Genomic DNA, 23,847 nt, shown 5'->3' with positions numbered 1-23,847 from the left:
CACAGAAAGTCACAGACATTCTTCATTAAAAATTAAGCTGTGTGCTTTTCCTCTACCAGCAGACTACGTCAGCTTCGATTGTATACAATTTTCTCTGCTGAGAAACAAAATCTATCTTTAGTTTTTCAAAGCTTCCAGAATATTTACTGGTTACTACACCTTTTTTTTTCTATCCACAATTTTACCTCCACAATTATTTAGAGGGGAAAAAACTCAAACAAATAAAACCTGTCTTACTGAGCCTAGTAAGTCAGCTACTACAGAAATCATGTAACATGAGGGGAATGCTGTTCAACAGATGCGTGATTTTGGGCTATGTTACTGACATACCACAGAGGGGCTGGGAGAGACACAGTTGCTACCCCTAAGGTTTGCAGAATGGTTCCTTTGGTGAACCTCAGCTTACCCAATCTTTTTCACCACCAGCACCTTTTATTACTGTGAAAACAGTTTTTTAAAATATTCTTCCTTGATCCCTAAAGACATTGCTTTGATAGAAAGTTGTCAAAGAAAACTTCCCACAAAGGGACATGCTTGTAAGGTTCAAATTTTTATGAGTACTTTATGCATTAAGACATATATTATATTTCATACACAGCTGTTGAACTACTTAATAAATTTAAATGTGCAACTAGCACAGTGAGCAGCTTATGTAGTATTTTCCCAACATGTGCTTCATAGGCAAGCTTGATAAACACCAGTTGGGTCTTCCTAACTAATGAAGGTTAGATTTGTCACAACTTCTGTAAATAACATTTAGGAGGTAACAATACTAAATGCAAAATTGAAGCCAAAGATAAGCAATCAAAAAATTTAAAATAAGGACATCTAAACCCTCTAAGCAACCAGAACAACCAATCGTGTATGTATTATAGATTTAATTGCCCGATATTAAACTAGTGAGTAGAAGAGAGCCGTATATGCTATGGAAGTAAGCAAAGGAGTGATCACAACTTTCTTTTTTTCTCCTCTGAAATTCAAAGTTCAACACAAAATTCAATTCAAAGTAGAACACAAAATAATTATTATTCTTTCAACTATCCAGTAGCAAACTGTGATGGTTTCAAAACATTAATAGTCTCTTCATCACTGCTTGAGGTCCTATCTTAAAAAAGGAGGTTTAAGAGTAAAAACATGCCGAAGGACCTACAGCCTGACCATATAGGTGCCAGAAAACGCTGCAGCGCCTTTCAAAAATGATACATTGAAGCCCTTTGATTTGTCCTTCACAAACACTTAATCTATGGGAAGAGCAGCCAGTGCTCCAGACACCCCTTGAGAAAGGCAGCTGCCCGTGAAGCTGGGCAGCAAAGGGCTGGGCTGCAGCACTGACCCCAGTGCACAGCTGTCCCTGCATGCGGGGCTGCGCAGCTGCCGCTGCCTGTACGGCACCCGGCCTCCGAGTATCACCGTGATGGCTTCTGACAGCCCCACTGCACCTGGGCAAGGTGCCAGCTCTGAGAGCTGCTTCTTCCCCTGCTCAGCTCCTCAGGAACTGTCTTAAGCCATAGCAGCCTGGTTTAACCTCTAGATGTCATTGTAACGTGGCCACTCCAACATACCCTACTCTAACCAAAGCTAAGTGTCCCAGCTACAGATAGAACTGTAGTTTCTGTTAGTACCTATCATCCATCTCTAATGACAGTTTAAATTGTAAGTTTCACAGTGCTATACAGTAAGTTTTCCAGTGTCAAGAGAATTCTTTCAGACAGTATTCTTTCTGACACTACAAAAAGCCATGTTTACACATTTAACTTACCAGGAGGAATGATCAATTTCATGTGCCTGTATTTCATCAATAAACAAAGGCACAACTAATTATAAATTCACAGCTATAGAAATCTCAAATATTTTTCCTCTCCACAAGCCTGGAAATAAAGTAAGGGACCCAGACTAAAACATTATTGCAGGCATTCTGAGGACATGGTGTGTCTCTGTCCCTCTGGGAGCCTCTCAGGAGCCCTCGGCCAGTCCCGAGTCGGCAGACACCGGTGGGGGGCAGCCCCGACACGGCCAACAGCGGGGAGACTCTCCCGTGCCCCGAGGGTACTGAGGGCACCTAGGCTGGTCACCTTTGCAGCAGAAGAGACACCAGAGACATCGCTAGAAGATAAAGGGCCGACTCTTAGCAGGGGTTAATCCAAGGTTTTATTCTAGGAGTCCCGAAGGAGCTCCTGCACCTTAGAGGGCCTCCTGCTGAGAGCCCCGGGAGATGTGCTAAGGTTACGTTCAAAGGGAGGTGGAAACCAAAAGTAGATAACATTTTACTAACCAATAAGTGACCCTAAGGGATGGGCACCGGGGGATAGACATTTAGGACAGCGTATGGGGCACGGCTTGGGGGGCTGACCCCTGGCCTCTGGCTAATCACTCGACGACCTGGACCGAAGCTTCTAGATGGAGGGGATGGGATGCTGAGTGATGGACAGAGAGCCAGGATGGGGTTTTGGGGATGCTCTCCTCCAGGGAGAGGGATAACACAGGTAAAGGGAGGGGGGTACAGTCTGGGATAAACCATTTGGGAAAAATATGGGGATACAAAACAAAACTACTTCAAAGCATTACAAAGTATAAAAATGCACTACAACAATGGTGTTGAGGAAATTTGCTCTAGGTACACCTAAATATACTCTGAAAAAAATGCCACGGCCACTTGGAAGAGGTCTATTCCAACAGCTAGAAGTACACCTCTGACCAGTACATTCCATTTGGTTACAGTGGTAAAAAAGGTGCTATATTCTTCACTTCTTCATGTACATTGAAGAACTTGCCCAGCATTCACCTGCAAGTTTATCATCTCAATTTCAATTTCTTCCAAAATGTATCATTTTTATTATATGCCTGTTTTTAATTTTTTAAGCATACCAGAACTTCCAAGTTCAACTTCTGTAATGTATTTTAATGATCCTTCTAAAACAGTAATCCTACAACTCCAGGATTTTTTATTTCCCAGCTTCTCATACAAGACACAATGAAAATTCATGGACTTAGACAGTAGTGAGCATTTCTACAGAAATATATTTAATGCAACAAAGAGCCATAAAGTATGGTTCCTTTCAGGCAGCATCCAATTTCACAAAGCCTTGACCAAATTAAAAAGAAAACACAGCCTGCATGAAATATGCACTGGTGATAAACTCCAAACATATAAAAAATTCAGATCATCTCTATCAAAAACTTCCTGAAAAGATGGTAACATTCACCTGTCCAAAAGCCCAAAATGAAACTAGTGATGAGCAAACAGGTTTAAACAAAATGGCAATAGATCTTCATAGCTTTAAAATTAAGTCAACTTTCAAAGTTTTTTAGTTGAATCCACCAATCTAAACAAAAAAAAGTAATAATTGCACAAATATCAAAATGAAAATCAGCACACACACACACATATATATATATATATGTATATGCTGCTTGGACCAGAAAAGCCAAGATGAAATGTACACCAGGATGTATGAAAACCTGCATATGTATGACAGTAATATTCTGATCACTATTTTCAAGAGTACATGTGAAGAACAAGATACTAGAGATAAAAGTATTTTTCTAAGCATTAACCATCAATGTGAGTAGTGAGCAAAAAAACCCTATATTTAAACTGTGTCCATGACAGAAAGCTGGAACAGTAAAGCATTCCAAGAAGCCCAAAATATATATCCGCACAGACATTCCTCTGCTTTGCTTGATGTACAAATAAATACAAATTTCTTGCCTCAGTACATGACTCTGACTAACCCTGCTCACCTTTAAATGCACTTGGGCTTTGCTATTCCATAAGCTTATTGTATTTCACATGCTTTGCTGCACTTACTGCTTTAAGTATTCCCCAGATTGATTAAAAATTCAATACATGAAAGGGCAGATTTTCAACGTGTTCTTTGAACTTTGCAGAAAAGTCATCAAAAAAAGGAACAGAGTGTGATTTCTCCATCAGACACCTGACACCCATTGGTTGCATTAACTGGACGAGACAAGTAGATTTTATTTATAGTAGGCTATGCTTCATCAATAAAAGAAGATACCTGTTAAGACAGAGCTCAGAAGAAGCATTTCTTCATAAATTTTCAAAGAAGTCATTAGGGAACCTTAAGGATTTCCCTGTAGTCTTATTATATTTCAGATTAATTTGAAGAAGGCTGCATAAGAGTGATTCAGCAATTGTGTTACTTCAACTTCCAAGTGATGTTAAGGCTACCTTCACTAGGCTAAAAAAAAAAAGGAACCACAGTCCTTTTTTTTCTTCTTTTTCATAATTATTAATCTTGTCAAAACTAGAACAAGGCATCTCTGGGACATTGTATTCACATGTCCTTCTTCAGAGTATATTGACTGATTTTTGTGCAGTTCACACATCCCACAAGATCATCAGCCATGAGTGAACCTGCTACAACAGGGCATCCTCATGAGCATTTCCAAGCCAATGTGCACAGCGAGCCCAGCTCACAAAATATTTCTAATGCCTCAGATTTATGGGGGATGGGTACAGAAGGTCAGCCTGTTTCTCAAGTTCCATCTGCAATTTATCAGACAGAATAAGTAATGCTGCCATAAGTGCTAACTCCATTTCTTCTGACTTGATCTATACAGAGATCAAAAAGCAGTAAGGAAACTGCTTTTCCTACAGTAGTCAAATAGCACTTGAAGTACTTCTGCATTTTTGACAAGGCTACAGCTGCATAGACATTTCAGTTAAATCTAATGTAGCTTTGCTCTTCCTACTAGCCCAATAATCTTTCCCACGCACACAAATACAGTGGGAGTATCATGACTTGTACATGTCTGGATCATTACTTTGAACTTGCTAAACCAGATTCTAGGGCTGTGAATTTTCTAAATCCAGATAAAAACAAAAAAATCCACAACCCAGACCACACCTGGTATGTAAGTTTAGCAGCCCAATTCATCATGGACCAGATGAAAGCAGCTAAACCAAACTGAAGTTTTCTGTAACTGACAGATACAAGGACCTTAGTCCAAATATTTAAGACATGTTTTTTCCCTCCACTAAAAAAAAGACAGACCCAAACAGTAAAGGCCTTTGATTCATATTCTGAAAGTCTCACTGTCTTGCCTGACTTGCACTGTTTTTACTCCAGCAGTTTAATACATTTACTTTTTTTTCACTGTTGCTTAGTCTCCTAGTTTCACCATCTGAAATGCACCACACTACACTCTCCATCCCCTCAAAGTTTCTTCCCCTCTTTAGCCTCTCTCCTATTCTATACCAGGGCAGTTGATCCTCCCTATCTTTTCACATTCCTTCCTGGCCTCAAGCTGACAGCAAAACAGAGATCTTTTCTACACTAATTTCTAGGTTCAGTGACAGCTCATCACTATTCACTGTTACTTAAGGATGATCTTGTAACAGGTTACACCATTTTAGAAAAATTTCTTACTGAATAGATACTGCTTTGTTGACAAATAATAAAAGGCCAGATTGCCATCCCTGAAAAACTGAAAGATTAAAGACAGACTGTACAATCGCAATAAAACCCCAAAGAAAGCCTGCTTCCAGAAAAAGGTTTTTCAAGGATCCATTTATACCAACAAAAGAGGAAACTGCTTAAAATACCTTTCAGACATTTCTTTGGGGAAATATTAGAACTGTGAGAGAATGCATAAATCAGACTGATTTCAACATGGATCAGTGCTAGACCCAACACTATGCCACACATCCATGAGTGATCTGGTCTCAAGTACAGAAGCTACTGATGAAATCCACAGATGACAGGAGACTGGCACGGGTATGTCATGACAATGGACATCTATGACCATCTAGCAGACAGTAAGAGTTCAAAATACTAACACATGTGAAGCCAAACAGGTAAATTTAAAGCATAAAAAATGGGTGGGGTTAAAGGCATCCCACAGAGTAGTAACTTGGGCAGAGGGGAAATGAGGTGCTTTGAATTGTAACTAATTCAACCTGAGCTTCCAACTCACACCAAGCATTTAAGACAGCAATGAACTACTACAATCCAGAAACAGGAACAAGCAAATAAACAAAACAAAAATTAGCAAAAATACCCCAGAGTGAGCTGTCAGCCTCACTAATTATTTAGTTTTCTTCAATTTTCAAACAGAAAAACTTGTAGCTAAAGCGTTCAGCTTCAGAAGAAGAAATGTAGGTAGGATTAAAGCACACACTAGTGGTAGTGGGAAGGAGACTTGAAAAAATAGCAACAGAAGGTTAAGATACTTCAATCTTAAATTCTATAGAATGTAGAAAACAAATTACTTCAGAAAAAAAGTAATTACTTCATATTTAATAGGAAATAAATTACTTTATAGTTATCAGTGACACAGAATCAAGTTTGGTTTGGGAAAGGGCACGTGCATTGACTGGCAGAGAATTGCACTGCTCAACTAAACAAAAGCATCTGCTTAGGGAAAAAATTAACTGCAACTCAAACCACAGGTACTGGGCACTTCATTTTAAAAAAAATTCCAGACTTGAAACTTTGCTATGGGAATAGATATGTCAGAGCTGAGAGAATGAAGGACCACCTTGAAGAACACATGGAGCAAATTTCTAGTGTTTTCCTTTTTACTCAGTTCCTGTCCACTGTTATGACTGGAGTCTTATTTGGCTGCATGACTCCCTATACAAACCTCTCTTCTTCAGAAAAAAAAAGTTGGAATTTCTGAGTGAAAGGGATTCAAAAAATATTAGCAGAATTTTTTTAACACATTACTCATTATGAAAGATGGATTATGGATTTAAATGTCAACACAGAATTAGCTTAAAATGACACTACTGAAACCTAAAAGAAAAAAGAAATACAGTTATTCATGTCATAAATTAAAGCATAAATTTTGTTTCCCCCACTTAACGCATGGATATGATCACTACTTTGAACATAACAATTACTAGGGCCAGTTTTTCTGATTTTTTTTCTTTCACCCTTGATCAATATTTTCCTAGTTGTTTCTGAATTATTCAGAGTAATAAGGTAAGACGTCCCACTGATAATATGGTTGGAAATCAGGACTTTAATCAGCTATTAATATTGTAAGACAGATTTAAAGGGCTTTTGAAATTGAAGTCAAAACAATAATAGGTTTAAATGATTAAAAGGGATTAAGAAAGCCAGGAAAGTTCAAAGCCTGTTAATCACCAGACTGCAAAAAACTATGATCATTTAATAGGGTCAGCCCTATCACTCTGGACTTAAGCATATAGAAGTGGCCTTGTCAAAACAGTTTCCTTAACTACAAACTAGGGAGCTAAAAATTTAAGACAGCTAAACACTTGCTGTATGGAGATATACATGTTTTTAAAATTAAGACCAATAAACATTTTCCTGACTACAAGTACCTTTTTAAAAGCTGTACACACTCTGTGCATTTTTTTAAATTGGTACTCTGAATTCTCAACTCATTGCACCAGTAGAAATACATTTTGTTGACCCTTAGTAACTTTATCAAGGGATAAAATATTAATTCAATTTGTGCAGAACTATAGGTATTCTCCTTACAGATTGAACTCTTGACATACTACATTACTATTATTCCTTTAAGCCTTGAATATTTAAGCCACATCTTTAGTTTTCCTAGCTCTTCTTGCATTGTTTCTGTTCTGAAATGCCCATCTAACATTTACATACCTATTTTCTTCAATCAGAAATAAACACTCAGTTTAATTCATTTTTATTATAAACACAAACAGTTTCCACAGTCACGCCTTAAAGTTTTACTTGCATAAAACTTACTGAAAAACACCATGTAACATGTACATGATCTAAACTGAAGGGCTCCTTTTCTTTTCCTAGTTACCCACAATTATTTACTATTATCAGTTTAAAATTTATTGTTCTGACCAACTTGTACCAGTTCTACAACAGATCCTGTCACCACTAGTACGAAAATCCCCAAATACTTCCCCTGCCCTTGAGGAGCTCTGCTTTGAGAATTTTATATATATACAGACACACACACACACAAATACATATATATATATATATATATAAAATTCAGAGAAGGCACAGTGGTGTGGTTGTTAATGCAACCCTCAAATTGATATATTTCTTCTAACTATTGATGATTTCTTCTAAATAAAGACTCCCAGTCTGCCATATATGAATAGCACTGCCAGTTACTCAATTTACACTTGAAAACACACTCTTCATTGCCTCCTCAGAGAAGGCAGACTTATAAAAAGCCATCGGGATGAATTTCAACAGACTCTATACTTACAATAAAATACAGGTTAATACTCTGGATACACTAAAAAACACAGTAACATTACATTGCAAACATAAGACCATGTTGGGCTCCATTAACACAAAGTACATTTCATAACTGAATTACAACTCTGTCCCCATACTAGATCTTTTCTATCTCTATCTCCAAAAAGAACAAATGGAAACAGAATCTCTAAAATACAATTATTTTAGTGTCTCTAATACAAAGAAATACATGCCACATCAATAAAAATCAATTAAGACAGAGCAAAAGACATTTATTCGTCAGTGAAGATCTCACAAACCACAAAGGCAGCCCAGAATATTACCTTCGAGCAACAAAATCCTCCAAAAGGAAGGAACTGAAAGTTCTGAGACTGTATTAAATCTTGATTGATATTAAATATTTAACTGTCTTCAAAATGCTAAGAATGGACCTTGTCATCATTCATAGAGAGACACAGAAAAAGACTGGTGTATCCTACTTAATAAAATCCATGTTGTTCCCATTTAGAAATTATAAGGAAACTAACAGCAAGTCTTACATATCAGTTAAAACCTCTCTTCTTTCTTAAAAAAAATATAGTTTAAAATGTATTCCATTTTCCTGTTAGACAACTTTATCAATGTGCTTCTGCTTGTGGCAAACTAGGCTGAAGTACTAATTTCATATTATTGCTGCAACCTCAATGAGTCTCAGTGCTGTCTAAAAGCTACACCTCTCTCATCACCTGTCTCTGCACCCAAGGGCTTAATACAGGATAGCCCAGCTTAGAGAAATTTAAATAGTAATTGTCAGGGAATTCATTTACCTTAATTTGCCTTCTCTACAAATTATTTTAACACCGTTTAGAGCAAACAGAAAGCTACAGACAAATGTTACAGCTACTGTGAAATTTCAGCCATGCTCAAAGACATATCCAAGTCAATACAGGCATCAGCTTTGTAAGAAAAAGTAGCATGGGGGAAATGGCAGAGAAAGATTTTTACTGCCCTGAAAATTTTGATTTTTATCCTGAAAAATGAATGAGCAATACCAAGATGGGGATTTAGGGCAGCATTCTTGAGAGATTAAGTCCTTGCTCTGCTGCCACTGGGGCATTCCGAGAACTGCAATTCCTCTTTCTGGGAAGAACTGTTCCTCCCTTTTGCCTCAAGACATGGCCACTGCTCAGTATATACTAAATTCTTCACCCGGAGTGGTACCTGCAGCATCAAGTCCAGACATGCAAGGGTCTGGCAGAGGAAAGAGACTGACTGAGGTATTTGGACAGTTCCTGTCACTTTAGGCCTAGGTGAGTGTTTTGTCTCAGGACTGGTTGTAGAATTACATACAGAACTTGACACATCCTGAGGATTCTGTTTGGAACTTTGGCTGTTGTTTAACACTGCCACATATAACATCACAAACACATTTCAAAACAGCTTCAGTGAAACACGCTGGACCATATTCTGGCAAAAATGGGAGTTATTGCAATCATATTCAGGGAAAGATCTTTGATCTCTTGTCTACACAGTAACTATACTAAATAAATTGTATAGGAGACCTGAGATTCTAGAACACTTTGTCGCTTTTGCTGGGAAATATGAATGGCAGAAATCAGAAGATTTACATTTGTAACTGTAGTTCTTGCGTTGACACAGACCAGATAAGGTGTGCTAGCCTGAAGCCACATAGGACACCAGGCTTAACTTAATATTCACAGGTGAGACTGCATGCAGCCTTTCCTTGGGGTGGTCTGGAAGTGAATTTGGGTATAGTTTCATTTCTAATGAAGGAAGTTGACTGTACACTTCCAGACTACAATGACAGCCTAATGTTACAGTAATCTTTATTGCCTACCTTCCTACCAGTGGGAAGTTTCTGTTATTTAAAAAGAATAAAATCCAGCCTCAAGACTGAAAAAAGAAATAGCTTCAATAATATAAGAACTGAAAAAATGTTCCTGGTAATGTTTGTATTTCTGTGGCTTCATGCCAGTGTTCACTTGTTATAGCTTGCCATGTTAGACAGCGATTTGCTCCCCTTCACACTTTGTCCTGTGCACCTCAGATTCTTACATGGAAACTTAATCACTTCTGCTGTCACAAAACAATGGAAGAAATAAAAGGAAAAAAAATGAACTGGAAAAATCTGCTAAAATAATCACCAAAAATTGTTTAGCCACTGCTGCCCAGTATTCATGTGCCATAAACCCACAAGTTTCAAGTAAAACATTAAAATAATTTGTATGCTAACATATTGAAGAGAGGAATCAAGGGTTTGTAAAATGAAAATACTCTGTCCACAGCTCTGCATTTAATCTGAACATATAAGGGAACCGCAGACTTTGTAACATCCTGAAGTCTACAATACAAACAGATCTCCAGTAACTTGGAATATTGATGATTCTGCCCTGACAAAAATAACATAAAACAACACTCAAACAGCTAGTTTACCCTAGTCCAGCTCTTGGCTAAGGGAAAACAAGAACACCAGTAATTAAGAGGAAGATGGACTGCCTCCACCCTTTCCCTGTGGCTATAGCAGAGACCACAAGGGAAATAGTTCCTTTTTTTTCCTCCAAAAGGAACAGGACAAGAAGAAGCTAAACACAGAGCAGGTCTGGGCAGGGTCCTGTGCCGAAGGACAGAGGCACAAGATCAGGGATCTTCAGTGGCATAAGCACCTCATACCTTAGCTTAACACTGGCATGGTATCAGCACTTTGTTCAGGAATAGCCTGATGTAATAGCAAGTTACTAAAAAGAAATGTTAACAGTTAGTATTTAATTTCAAAAGGAAGGACAAGTCTTTCTCTTGTTGATTAATGTAACGTGGGAAGAAAAACTGTTGAGATTGCATATTGCCTGACCTGAATGAAGGAAAACTAATCAAGTAGTAATGAGCATTATAATTTACTTTTTGAAACAGAAGTTTTTAGAAAGATGAAGATATTCCAACCAAAATGTTTACACTAAAAAGCCATCTTTTCCAAAAGATGACAGATCAATTTCATTTCGAGTAAAAAACCTGACACTATATAAAATAATTGCTAATTTTTGACCAGGCTTTTTTATTCTTCAAGTCACACTTTATTACTGTAGCAGAAAAAAACCCTCTAATCTGTACTATGCTACAGAAAATTTTGGGTTGGACAAGCAGGACGGGAATGGAAAACAATATTAAAATCACATCTTAGAAATCTGTAATTAAAAAGAATGCCTGAAACCATATTCAGAACATGAATCACAATGTTTGTTTGTTGTATCCTAAATAAAAATCAATCTTGTAATTGTGCCATCTGGAAACACTAATATGCAAGGTTTCTCAGTAGAAAAAAGCAAGTAAAACTTTCAAAGAGAAAGTTTTGCCATTGAGTTGAACATGGATTCCAGTTCTCTACTGACAAGACCCAGCTTTTTCCATCAAAGATATCAGAAGCAAGGGTCTTTTCATTTAATATTATTGCCTAATTAAACCAGAGACTCTTAATTAATTCATAGATCACTTCCACTTAAAGCTCCTTGTTTGCATTAAAGATGTAAATAGACTCATTATTTCATCATTTGCCTGGCAATGCAAGACACAAAGTTTTGTTAAACAAATTTTCACTTGTAAGCAAAGGGAAAATACAGATAAGCTGTGTGTGTGTGTATCTGTCACGTGCTTAAGGTTATTCTAAAGAATACAATTGGTCCATTAAATAGACATTCTACGGACATGCATTAAATCTCCAAATCTTCCGATGAATGGGAAAAATAAAAGAATAATTCATGATTTACAGTTCATTACTAAACAAGTATTTAAGAAAGTGAAAACACACAATAAAGAGAAGAGTGGAATATTTCCCATTTGTGAACATCTTACATTCTATTTTACAGGTAAATACATAATTACAAGCTCCTCTATAAACACTGCTCAAGCCCTATATACCCTGAAAACTTCAGCTCTCCCTGCAACGCTGTCACTCCATAGTAGATTTTTCAAACAGCCTTTTCTAAATGGAGCATAACTAAAATCTTTCACACATGTAAACTACATATTTAACTAAATGCACTAGGAGAAAGCATTAGGGCTGTAGAAAGTTTTGATTATGTTGTCAGGAACACTACCAAATTTATAGACATATTAGTATGAAGAGGACCTTCTTAAGACAGCTATCATCCTCCTAAGCTTTTGCAAGCAAACACTGGAGTTTTTATCATTTATCAGCAGTCAGATGATGCAATTGAGCTCAACAGTTTCAACAATGTTCTATGTTCAGACCTTGTGACTAATTAAATGGACTTCTACAGATACAACTAAAACCACAAGGTAATAATATAGCACTCAGCTATTCGGCTTCTCCGCCAGATGAGCCAATGCAACAAATACATTCAGGATTAATCTTTCCCAAGTATTACTGAAACAATGGAACATCATACACCAATTTATCTTCTGTAGGGGGAGAAAATATACAAAAATGTTGTATTTTTCAGGGAGATCTCAGGCCAAACTTTCAGGGAGATTTTAAAGTTTTTACCATGTACTTTACATACTTTCATCTCTGTACAGACAGTACACACTAAATCCAAAACAGACAGCACTGCAACACCTACTAGAATGAGAATTAACCCTGTCTCAGCCAAAACCAGGACAACAGGTAACATAACTCCTAGCTCAGAACAATACAAAAACCCATTAACCTCTCCCAAGGGCTGATGAAGCACAGAATCTAAGTTGACACATTAATGAAACTGAAAAGGCTGCAAGTCTGAAGGGGGTAGGGGGTCCCCACTTAAAAAAGCAGCAAAGCCCATGTTTGCAGCCTGTGCATTCCTGGATACTGCAACTTCCAAGTACAGAATTGCCATTTTTCCTTCTCATTTTTCAAGCTCACTCCTGCATGAATTTTTCGGAAAGGGTTTGTTTTGCATTGAAGCTGAGTTTGGTGAACAGAGAATCATCTCTGGTTGTCTAAAAGCTATTTAGAGCCTTGGCCACTTCAAGAGAGTTAACTGCACGAATGGTCTTTTGATATCTTTTTTTGCTATGGGAAGCTACAAAGGCTTCTGTTAGACAGGAGCAAAAAGTAACAAACTGAAAATGTTGAGAATAACAGAAGCCACAGTACATCTTCTTACTTTCATCACAGCAAACACTAAAATAGCTTCACACAAGAATGTTTAATTTACTAGATGTTAATGCTGTTCTAGCACAAAAGTTTGTGCTCAACTAACCCATCACCTTCTGCCAGTACTTTGCAGTGAGGAAAGGTAAAGGATGCTCACACATCTTGGGATCTCCAGGAATGACCCAACCACTTTCAGTGCTACAGTTAAGTTGGTAGCACACTGCAGGAGATCCACATCCATACTTGTGAAATTATGGATCACAAATAACAGCATTTCTTCCGTCACTGAGATAGTCTTTTCAGTGGTTACCACCACTCCAAAGACCCCATTCATTCTTCCTTCCCTGTTTCTTCAAACCTGTTCTTTCCAGTGAAGAGGAAAAAGAATATAAACCCACTTCTTGATTTAAAGATAGTTTGTATTTACACCAGAAAAAGGCAGGGAAGAGAACTAAGGAACAGATGGCAGAGGGCATGAAAGTCATAAAAATTCCAACACTGAGCATCCTAAATGAACTTGTGCAAAGATTGCCACAGACCCTAATTTTAAGGGGAAAAAAAAAAGGACCTAAAGAGAAAAATACTGTCTGTTTGGACAACCAACAAGTAATCACACAGAAATTCGTAATCCTGGACCATGAGGGTGACAAAATAGTCTGCAGGTTTTAACTATAATGGAATTTGGCAGCCCAAGTAGTAAACATACCTCAACTTATGAGATCATAGCTCTGGTCAAGAGCCCAGAAATTAGAGTGAAATACAGCAATATGATTCTTGAAACTTGCTGTGATAAATAAAGCATATATCCTAATTTTCCCCTATATCTCCACTCCTTTTTAAGAGCATAGGCTGAAGGATATTTCCATGCTTATACAGATGCTGGCAATTATAGATATTTTCCTTGCCTTCCCTCTGATCAGTCGGGAAAGATACAAGGTTTCACCTATTGAGAAGTTTCAGGACTGGCACAACAGTCCTGTCAATGTCGATTTGTCAACATCAATTCTCTTCTCCTCCTCAGCTCATGCAGCCATAGACCCAGCAAGAGAAATTTATCCATACACATTTCTCAACCACTGAAGTGCACCTGAGGTGACAAGTAATGCTCAGATCTCTACAACCTAAAAATTAACTACAACTAGGTAAGCTAGATTCAGTGTCAAAAACTGAATATTTGCAAAACAGAGTGCTCTAGGGAGAACAACGAAACACATGCAACCCCCAGATTTTAACAGCAGGACATTGGAGTATTTACAGGAGTCAGCAATACTGAGTTTAGTCTTAAAATGTTATTGGCATGTCAATCAGAATTTCTTTGCCCATTTTAGCAGAGTTTAATGTAAGTAGTGTAGATTAAGTTATTTTTAAATGCCTTTTGGAGTTAGAAGGTAGAAGAATCATTCCTGTTAAATGTCATAGGTAGAAGTGAGTACACCAAAAGCTTTAATGATACCTGTTAGCAAAGTTATTTTCATAGATTAGCATAGGTATAGTTAGCAATTCACCCACAATGCATTAATTCTTCTTCTATTCCTTCCCCTCTTACCCCTAAGAAGCTGCTCTTTGAGTTAGTATCCATATCTTGATAAATTAAACAAAAATACTCTTAGGTAATGGAGTTGATGCAGACAAAAAAACCAAAACAAAACCACATTTCTGATATTTCTTTCATGCAGATACTAAAAATACCCAAAGACATATGGTGGACCATATTTATTTTAAGACTTCTTTCTAGCTCTGTAAACAGAAACTAAAGTGGTTTGTGGTATCACCAGTTTTCAACAGTGCCATCAAAGCTGCTAACACTTTTCCAGATTGTCTCCCTGAAGAGAGACAAGAAATGGGACCCAGAAATCACAACAGAGGCTAAAGCTTCTCTGGCTCAGGTAATGCCAGACTGCTGATATGGTCTGAAAAGCTCAGATGGGCATGGTGAAATTCTGTTGTGATATAAATTAGAACTGCCTCTCCTAGAAAAGGCTTAAAGCCCTCCAAAACTTGTCGAGAGAGCAAAAGACTTTGGAGATCAGATTAAACCAAAATCCACTTTGAAAGCCAAGTATCAGGGTTGTGCTAACCCAAGCCAAAAATACCCACCCAGCCCTCCAACACTGCTCAGTTCCTCAAACCACTATTACAGGGCAGCAAACTGTTTAGAATCTGCAAGGGGACTGCATTATATATTTATTTTCAGGTTTATTTCTAACATGCATTGTAGGCCAATTAAATATTGTTAAAAAGGCAATGTTCTATACTTCCTTATGCTGCTTCAATTTGCACTTTCTTAACAGAAGTTACAAAAATAAACTGTTTACAGGACTCATTGTAATACTCTTATTTCATTGACAATATATATTGAATAAACTTGCAACATCAAGTCCTTTATTCTGAACAAAGGTATTTATTCTTAAAACTGACTGTACAAGAGGTGGATTAAGTAACAGAAACACTGTAAAAATTAAATGTTTACAATTTTTATGTGTGTTTACCTAAACTTTTCTTGTTTGCCTAAGCTACCTTCTCAAGTCAGAGCCCTGCTGGCCTGACAACCCCATTAAACATTCCCACTCAGTAGAAAAGGTGAGAAACAGACTCAAGGTTGCCAAGATACCAAAAGCTGACACTACATGGCTAGAGATGGGTGCAGGTCTTGCTTGAAAAAAGAGAAACTACAATGATCAACAATTTCTCTTTCAAATGCTTCACAGTCCTGAAATGTCTATGCTCTTGAACCTCCCTGCAGCATTTGACTAGATAACTTTATTCCAGCAGTTGTTCTACAGCTCCATTTTCTATTTTATCTCTCTTCACAAGCTGAGGAATAGTGGGATCTGATCCCCATTTCAGAAAGTGTTGCAAAAGGTAGTTGGACCTGGAGTAGAAACACTCTTTTTGGTTTGTTAAATGGACTTCTCTGCATACCCTGACAAACAGGGAGAGAGATATCAAATCAGATGCAGGAGAAGGTAAACAAGCTCCTCAGTTTTGAGGTCATTACCAGAGCTATCACACCATCAGCAGGCTCCTGTGAAACTGCTGGGGGAAGACTGCTTATGGCTTTCAATAATGCAATACCACACAAACGCATCTTGGCAGTAAAGCAATGCTCACAGAGCATATGCTGCTCCAGGACATAATTTAATTTGTCTGACAGGAGTCAAATTTGAGTACATAGAACTTCTAATTTTTAAATTAAATTAAATTCTGCACAGCACATCACATCCAGTGAAAAGCACAATGCACTCCTGAAGGATTTCTGTGCTGCAGTAGAGATCCCATCGTCTCTTTTATGTCAGCAATTTATAAGGATTAGTTGGGGAGTATTGTTGGGTTCGGAGAAGGGCATTACTCATTTTTAGAAACCAGCTTTCAAGTTATTTCAGTGAGAATTACACCAGATTAATTCACTGTTTTTAATATTCAAGACATAGACCTGATTTCTAAAGTTCCAGGTGTTTGAATTTGACACAATCCATTACATTCTTGTCTTTTGTTTCCAGCCTACAACACAGAGGCTTTTATTTAAACAAATCTTGCGATAAAATATGAGTGATGAAATATTGATGACAAATTATTGCTATTAAAACCTGCAGAACAAAATATTTGTGGCTGCCAATACACATTCAAAAATAAAAACTCTGCACCCGTTCCTTATTTGATGATGCAAAATTTAGTTTTGATGCAACATTTCCATTAACAAAATAAAGAACTATTAGAAAAAAAATTATTAACACTTGAAAAATTAAAGAAAAAAACTGCAAGCACTCTGAAAGATCAAATCAACTTACAAAGCAGAGAAGAAGTGGCAACAGCAATAAAAATGGAGCTCAAGCAGAAAGATTTAAAAGAGCAACTGCATTTTACACCTCTGGGAAAGACAGATCTCTAAGTTGATTCAAGAACAAGTAAAGCTTAATGCCAATTAAGCAATTCAGCAATGTGGTTATATGGATGGTAGCATAACAAGTAGGCTTAAGCAAGATAATAGACAACCTGATAAGCAGCAGTCCTGTTCCTGACTGATAAACGGGTATATTTTTTTAAAGGTGTATTTGCACAACTTTTCTTGGTGTGTTACAGAAATGGCCTATTTACCCCATAGACATCACTGAAGAAGAGTACAGTAATAGTAAATCAAAAGTAGTACATGAAGATTCATACAAGAGCTACCTACATCTTACTGAAACTGATGACTCCTTCCAATTAAAAAGTAACAAAGACAGCATGAGGACACTAGAATAAATTGATTAAAAAACATATGAAAACACGGAAGGTTTTCATAGATACCATCACCACAGTTTCAGAGAGCAAGAACAATCAAATGACAAATACTGGCTACTTCCAGCACAAGGCCAGAATCCCAGAGATCAGCCTAAACACAGCATTATACAGGCAGGTAGCCCACCATTTATGTATAGGCGTAATTCTGGAAACAAAACTGACATTTAAAAAAAATATATCAAACCTTACTTGTCAAGGAAGTCCTTGTCCACAACTGCACAGATATCAAGCAGAGGATTTCCCATTCCAAACAGGACATTTTCACTGTAAGAGAATCAAGTATTTCACATTAGCTTTGCACTGATTTATTGTTTCTAGTATATGTAAAGACTTTATTAGAGAGCAAAACAAAAGAATACACATTTTGCCCAGCACAGTAAATACACTGTGACCTGGCATATACACAGAATCAAAGTACCATCCTACAGTGATCTTTGATCAATACACAGACTGCAATAATAAACACATTATTCTGTTAAACTGTCACTTACTCAGATAAAGAATTTAAGCTGCATGCCACGTTCTGGAGTTTTAAAGGATGACATTCAAGTTGTAATACCAAACTTTAGACAAGGGAAGCATCACACCAGAGTAATGAGAATTTCACTGAACCCTCTCAGTTGTTGGGTACCAACAAATAATTAACAATTTAAGTCTGTTCTACTAAACTGAAACAAAGAGACTACAGATTCTGCATTGTCAGCCATTTTAAATAGTGCAGCTGTCTATTGGTACGTTGGATGTACTTTTTAAGCAATTTGACATTCACTTCTTTCACACAGAAAAAAGATATCAAAATTACTGTAAACAGTATTCTTGAGATGGATAGCTTCAACCTCTTTTTTTAGATTAATTCAGAAACCATGTGTTACATTTTCCTGGATAGCATGTACTTGGGTGATAATGCAGTAATACCAAAGGATTAGCTATGTGGCCTAGTGTCAAGTAGGAGTGAAAGCAGCTGTTCTCTAGAACTACATCCAAACCCATCACATTCCTTGTCAAACTAACACCTACTGTCTCCAACCAGCACAGCACACCATGCTCCAGCTACCAAAGGTAGCTTCAGTATGACCACCTATACAGGGTTTGTGTGGCCAGGTTTTGGTAGCCAGGGGCCTACAGGAGTGGCTTTTGTGAGAAGCTACCAGAAGCTTCCACCATGTCCAGCAGAGCCAATCCCTGGCAGCTCCAAGATGGGCATGCTGCTGGCCAAGGAGGTGCTAATTAGAAATGATTGTTACACCTCGGTGATAACAGATTCCAGAAAAAGGAGGGAAAAAGTTGTTATGCAGATGTAATGAGGCCAGAGAAGAGCAGGGTGAGAAGGTGTGAGAGGAACAGCTCTGCAGACACCACAATCAGTGGAGAAGGAGAAGCAGGAGGTCCTCCAGGCACCTGAGCTGAGGTTCCCCTGCAGCCATGGCAAAGATCATGGTGAAGCAGGATGTGCCCCTGCAGCCCATGGTGGTCCACAGGGATGCAGAGTCCCCCTGCAGCCATGCAAGAGACCCAGGCTGGGAAAGGTGGATGCCTGAGAGGGGGCTGGGACCTCATAAGATGCCCGCGCTGGAGCAGCCACCCTGCAGGGCCCTGCAGACCCATGGAGAGGGGAGCCCATGCTGGAGCAGGTTTCCTGGCAGGACCTGTGACCCTGTGAAGGAGCCATGCTGGAGCAGCCTGTCCTTGAAGGACTGCAATCAGTGGAACAGTGACCAATGTTGCACTGTCAAAAACATGATTAATAACCTTGACACTGAGAGACAGCAAGCCATGCTTTAAGTATCCTAGTTTTTGTAGCTTTAAGGACAATCCTTTCACTGTAAATAAAATGTGGAAGATGCTGCTTGAGACGTGTGCTTGATGCTGCTTGCAGAAGATGGAGCCAGAACTCCAGCTTGTTCCTAGCTGGAATAGTTAACATCTGCTTAGTAAAAACCTGTAAGACTGGCTAAATACTTTTGTCAGTGTGACAAATAGCACAGTGTTCAAAATAGCATAACCATAAGTTACACCTGGCTAGAAGACAAGAAGATTGAGAGACAGATGACAGCTCAGAAGACAGAAGGATAAAGGGGATTGCAGTTGAAGTGAAGTCACAAGACAGAACATTCTCTCTGTTGTAAAACCTAAGTGTTGCATAAGTAGTACTATAGGACAATGAATGAAGTCAGAACTTTTCAAGTGTTGAATGCAGATTTGTTCCCAAGTTATATGTTCCTGTACTTAATGTTTACCAGATTCTCACATGCTGTAAAATTCTACACATCAACAGATTTATAACTACACTTAAGAAAAAAAAACCAAACATATAATGGATAATTTCTGTATAAGACAAGAGCCAGCACTTTGATGGTCAGTATGCCAGAAAACAGCAGCTGTACTCACAAAAAAACATCTGAAATACAGCTGACATGCTGAGGCCTATGAAGAAGTTACCACGTTCAATGGAAAAGCAGAATAGAAGCTACCCAACATTCAATGAGCTGTGGGCTACAGAACCTGCAGGTCAATGTGCTCAAAGCAGCACAAGAGCAACTTTGTGCAGAAGCTCTATGAAGCCAATAGCATGTGTACAAACTGCTCACATGTCAGCAGCAGCCGGAACCAGAACTTTCAGTGCCATTTAATCCAGGCAGCTCTTTACATCACATGTAAGTCCTGCTCATTCCCAAGTCTTCCTTCGCCCACAATATTTTATTATAATCTCCATTCAAGTATTCCAGAGGCTGTATGTAGGGCACCATTTGGAATCAAGTTTGAAAAGCCAAGGTAGCTATCATTAGATTAGTAAATGTATGTTCAGAAACATTCCACTGAAACTCCTGGGCAAACTCTCCTCGAATTCAGTATAGTTGTTTCTCACAACTAAATGTAGGACAGCAGAACTTGACAACATTTTAAACACATAAAAGTTTGAGTAGATTTAACATTGATTTTGCAGAAGAAATCAAGTTAAGTGTTATAAACTGTTTATCTATTTTTGCAAATAATCTAAACACATAAGATAACATATCCTAATCTCTAGCTCTGTGTCTTCAACTATAATGTATTTCTACATTTTTTGTTCTTTCTAGCTGTTAAAATTACCTAAGTCCTAAGATATTAGAACTTCTGTGCTTAAAAATATGTATTATCATTCCATTGGGAAAAAAAAAAAGAAGAAAAATGCATACACTCCACCGTACTGGGGACTGGAGTTGTATTTTTCCTTAACGGTCACTATATTTGACGAAATACCTTTATGGGCAAAATGGGAAAAGTCTAGAGAAAAGTCCAAGTCACAAATTTTTAAAAGTCAACAAGCAGATATTTAAGAGGTTGGATTCCATCTCAGAGGTCTTTTCCAATGAAACTGATTTTGGGATCCCCCACTGTAATCAGCATTTTCTAATACAAGCTTTTTGAACCAGTTTGGAAGGTCCTACTGTTAAAGAGGAAGACTTGACTGTGTAAATTGTTAGCATGTTCAACCTGACTAACCCAACACTGGCTACATTTAGAGCAATGCAAATGACCCTTCCCTTCTTGAGGAGCTGCAAAGTTTCCACACTGTTATTCTATTGCACTGCTTGTGGCACTACATGAGGTACAGCAACTACTTCGCTTCAGTAAAAATAAAACATATATATTTTTTTAATCTCATATACTGTGTAAAGCCACATAAGCCTCTGTAAAAGCATAAAATAAACCAAATATTTATGATTCTGGAGAATACTAAATTTACAAGTCTCCAGAGTGAAAAACGGAGATACTAAACTGTTATGTTCTCACCAAGTTGAAGACTGAACAGCAGATTTGAACTTTTATGTTTGCTGTCCAGTCACACTGGACATCCGCAGTTATTAAAATTTCAGTGATTATTTCCAACCAGCTAGAGATAAAACATAGTGAGGAATCAGTAATAATTTCCTAAAATTTGAGATTCCACAATACACAGGTTATTTGGGAACATATCTCTACCACAGACACAGAACACACTTTTGTATTCCCCAGCCTCCCTGACTCTCCCCAGTCCCTTTTCTCCTTCACTGGAGTACTGGGATCATTCAAAAAGGATGTTCTTGTTTAACCCAACTAACCTATTGCAAAGGAATATCTGGATCAGTTCTTCAAGAAGCAGGTGATAACTCCTTCACCTGCACAAATTAAGGGCACATATCATTGACTATACAGTCAGCATCTATGTGTATACACATACAGACACACAAAGAGTACATATCTATGAACAAGATATATACTTTTTAAACTCCAAACTACAAGTAAGATGTTCAAACAAGATGTACAAATCTAAAAGTTGTTTGGACAAAATACACCATCCATCTAGCAGGCAAAACTACAGAACAGTAACTACAGAGAGCTTTGATGTACATCACGTTCACACTCATAACTATTGACAAGGAGCAACGTATTTTACGAGTTTGGCTTTTAACTTAGGACTACATGAAGTGTGAGTTGCAATTACAAATTCAAGCAATGGAACTCATTAAGTATAAATAAATCTTCACCTGTTAATTAGGTGTTTTGTTCAGACATTACTAATATGACTGATTTTATACAAATGGCCTTACTCTTATCACAAGTGGCAGAAGTAATAAAATGAAACCAAACTAGATAAAAACAAAACAACAAATCCAAACAAATAAACCAAAAAGAACCCAAAACATCAGTACTGAGCTACCCTTGAACCTCTTAAGAAGCCAACGAAATTAACTGCAACTGAATGATCTGGAAAGCTGTGTCCAATCTCATGCTCTACTGCTGCAGGCATTTTTTAAAATATGGTCCTGATTGAAGTTGGCTGCTGAGCATTAGCAGCACTATATCCAACTATCACACAATATTGTTATCATCCCAGGCTGCTGCGCACTTCCGTGGAAGAGCAACATCAAAATATCAGTGAAAGCTTATTATTAGTTACTGGCACGGAGACAGAGGAATATTTTGGGCCTTTGGATACTGGCAACTCAGAAAGCCTTAAACATGGCTGAGACATTTGGGTGTGCAATTGCAGGGCAGCACGCTGTGTGCCTAGTCTTTCTTTTACAAATTTAAGAGATGGTGTTATAAGATCTAAAATATTAGTATTTCTAAAGAGTTTCACTATGCCCTTTAAAGTAAGTGAAAAACAAGGCATGTTTTAAGCCTGTCCTCAGCATATCCATTTCAGTTTAAAACCCCATATAACACAAGATTTGAACTTACCAGAAGTCCTTTTATGTTTAGTTAAAGCAAAACAGCAATAGTACCAGATTTATAGCACTTGACTAGCTATAAGCTCTCAACCAAAAGCATCCTTCTCTCATCCCACATACCCATGTAACATCATTACAAGTAGGATGATACATCAGTAAGTAACTCATCTAACACAGAAGTACCTTAGAACTATAATCCCATCCTGCCAGAGTTCAGACAATTTTCTTGCATCACTGGTCAGCAAATCACTTTAGCATATAGACCTTTAACACATAAGGTGGCCTGCTGGACTGCTCACATGCTTTCCTGACATGGGTCTTAAGCAAAGACAATATTTGGCTAAACAGTTACATATTTACATACTGACTTAGAGGAACATCTTCAGTGAAGGTTTCATTTATTCTGAAACTTTTTTAGTTTTCTAAAGTGACACACTCACAGGCTCCAACTTTGAAAACAAGCCTAAAAGCTTTGGCCTTATGTAAGCAAGGCTGCCGCAGAAAAAAACTGTTCCACCACAACCCAGCTCCTTACACAGCTGCACTAACTTCACAAGCCCAACAGTGAAATACTATTGCAATTTCAAAGTTACCGTCCCGGTCAGAAACAGTGTGAGTGAAACCTGATACACAGAGTTTGGAGGGTGGAGAGAGGAGATGGGAGAATTGCCTTGAATTATAAAGGCAATTTAATAATTATTAGGCATTTCTTTAGCAGCCAAAGGCCCAATCAAAGGTTACCGATTTACCTCACAACACAATCCCATCTTGAGATGAAGTGTTTGGGGGAGAAAAACTATTCACAGTAACTCCTTTCTCTGAATGTTAAGTTACGGGGGCTTGTCATCCTCCGGGTTTGCTGACAGCCTGATATCACCGCAGTTCCAACAGCCTGCCAAGAGCCTAGCCCGCTATTAACACCCCTCTTCTCGTTATTGGGGATTCTTTTAAAATCTAGTTCTAGTAACGGCAAGCTACAACGAGGGTTTAAGGTTCCAAAGCGGCTGCCGGTGCCCCTGGACACGCATCCTCCCACGCCCACGGGCGGCACCCCGCGGCGGGCGGCGGCCGCCCACGCCCAGGCGCTACCTGTGAC

At 38.1% G+C, this 23,847-nt stretch overlaps 1 protein-coding gene across 1 annotated transcript in view; it reads right to left on the bottom strand.

Moving 5' to 3' along the window:
- The window catches only part of ADK (adenosine kinase), a 269,341-nt gene that overhangs the window by 235,116 nt on the left and 10,378 nt on the right, over window positions 1–23,847 (bottom strand). The window contains exon 3 of the mRNA XM_031061789.1: window positions 17,746–17,820. Coding sequence (XP_030917649.1) covers window positions 17,746–17,820 — 75 coding nt within the window. The remainder of the gene's footprint in view (window positions 1–17,745; window positions 17,821–23,847) is intronic.

Source organism: Geospiza fortis, unplaced genomic scaffold, assembly GCF_000277835.1.
Source record: "Geospiza fortis unplaced genomic scaffold, GeoFor_1.0 scaffold130, whole genome shotgun sequence".
NCBI classification, from domain to species: Eukaryota; Metazoa; Chordata; class Aves; order Passeriformes; family Thraupidae; genus Geospiza; species Geospiza fortis.
The sequence above is the reverse complement of the archived record's forward strand: the minus strand, read 5'-3'. Positions and strand labels throughout refer to the sequence as shown.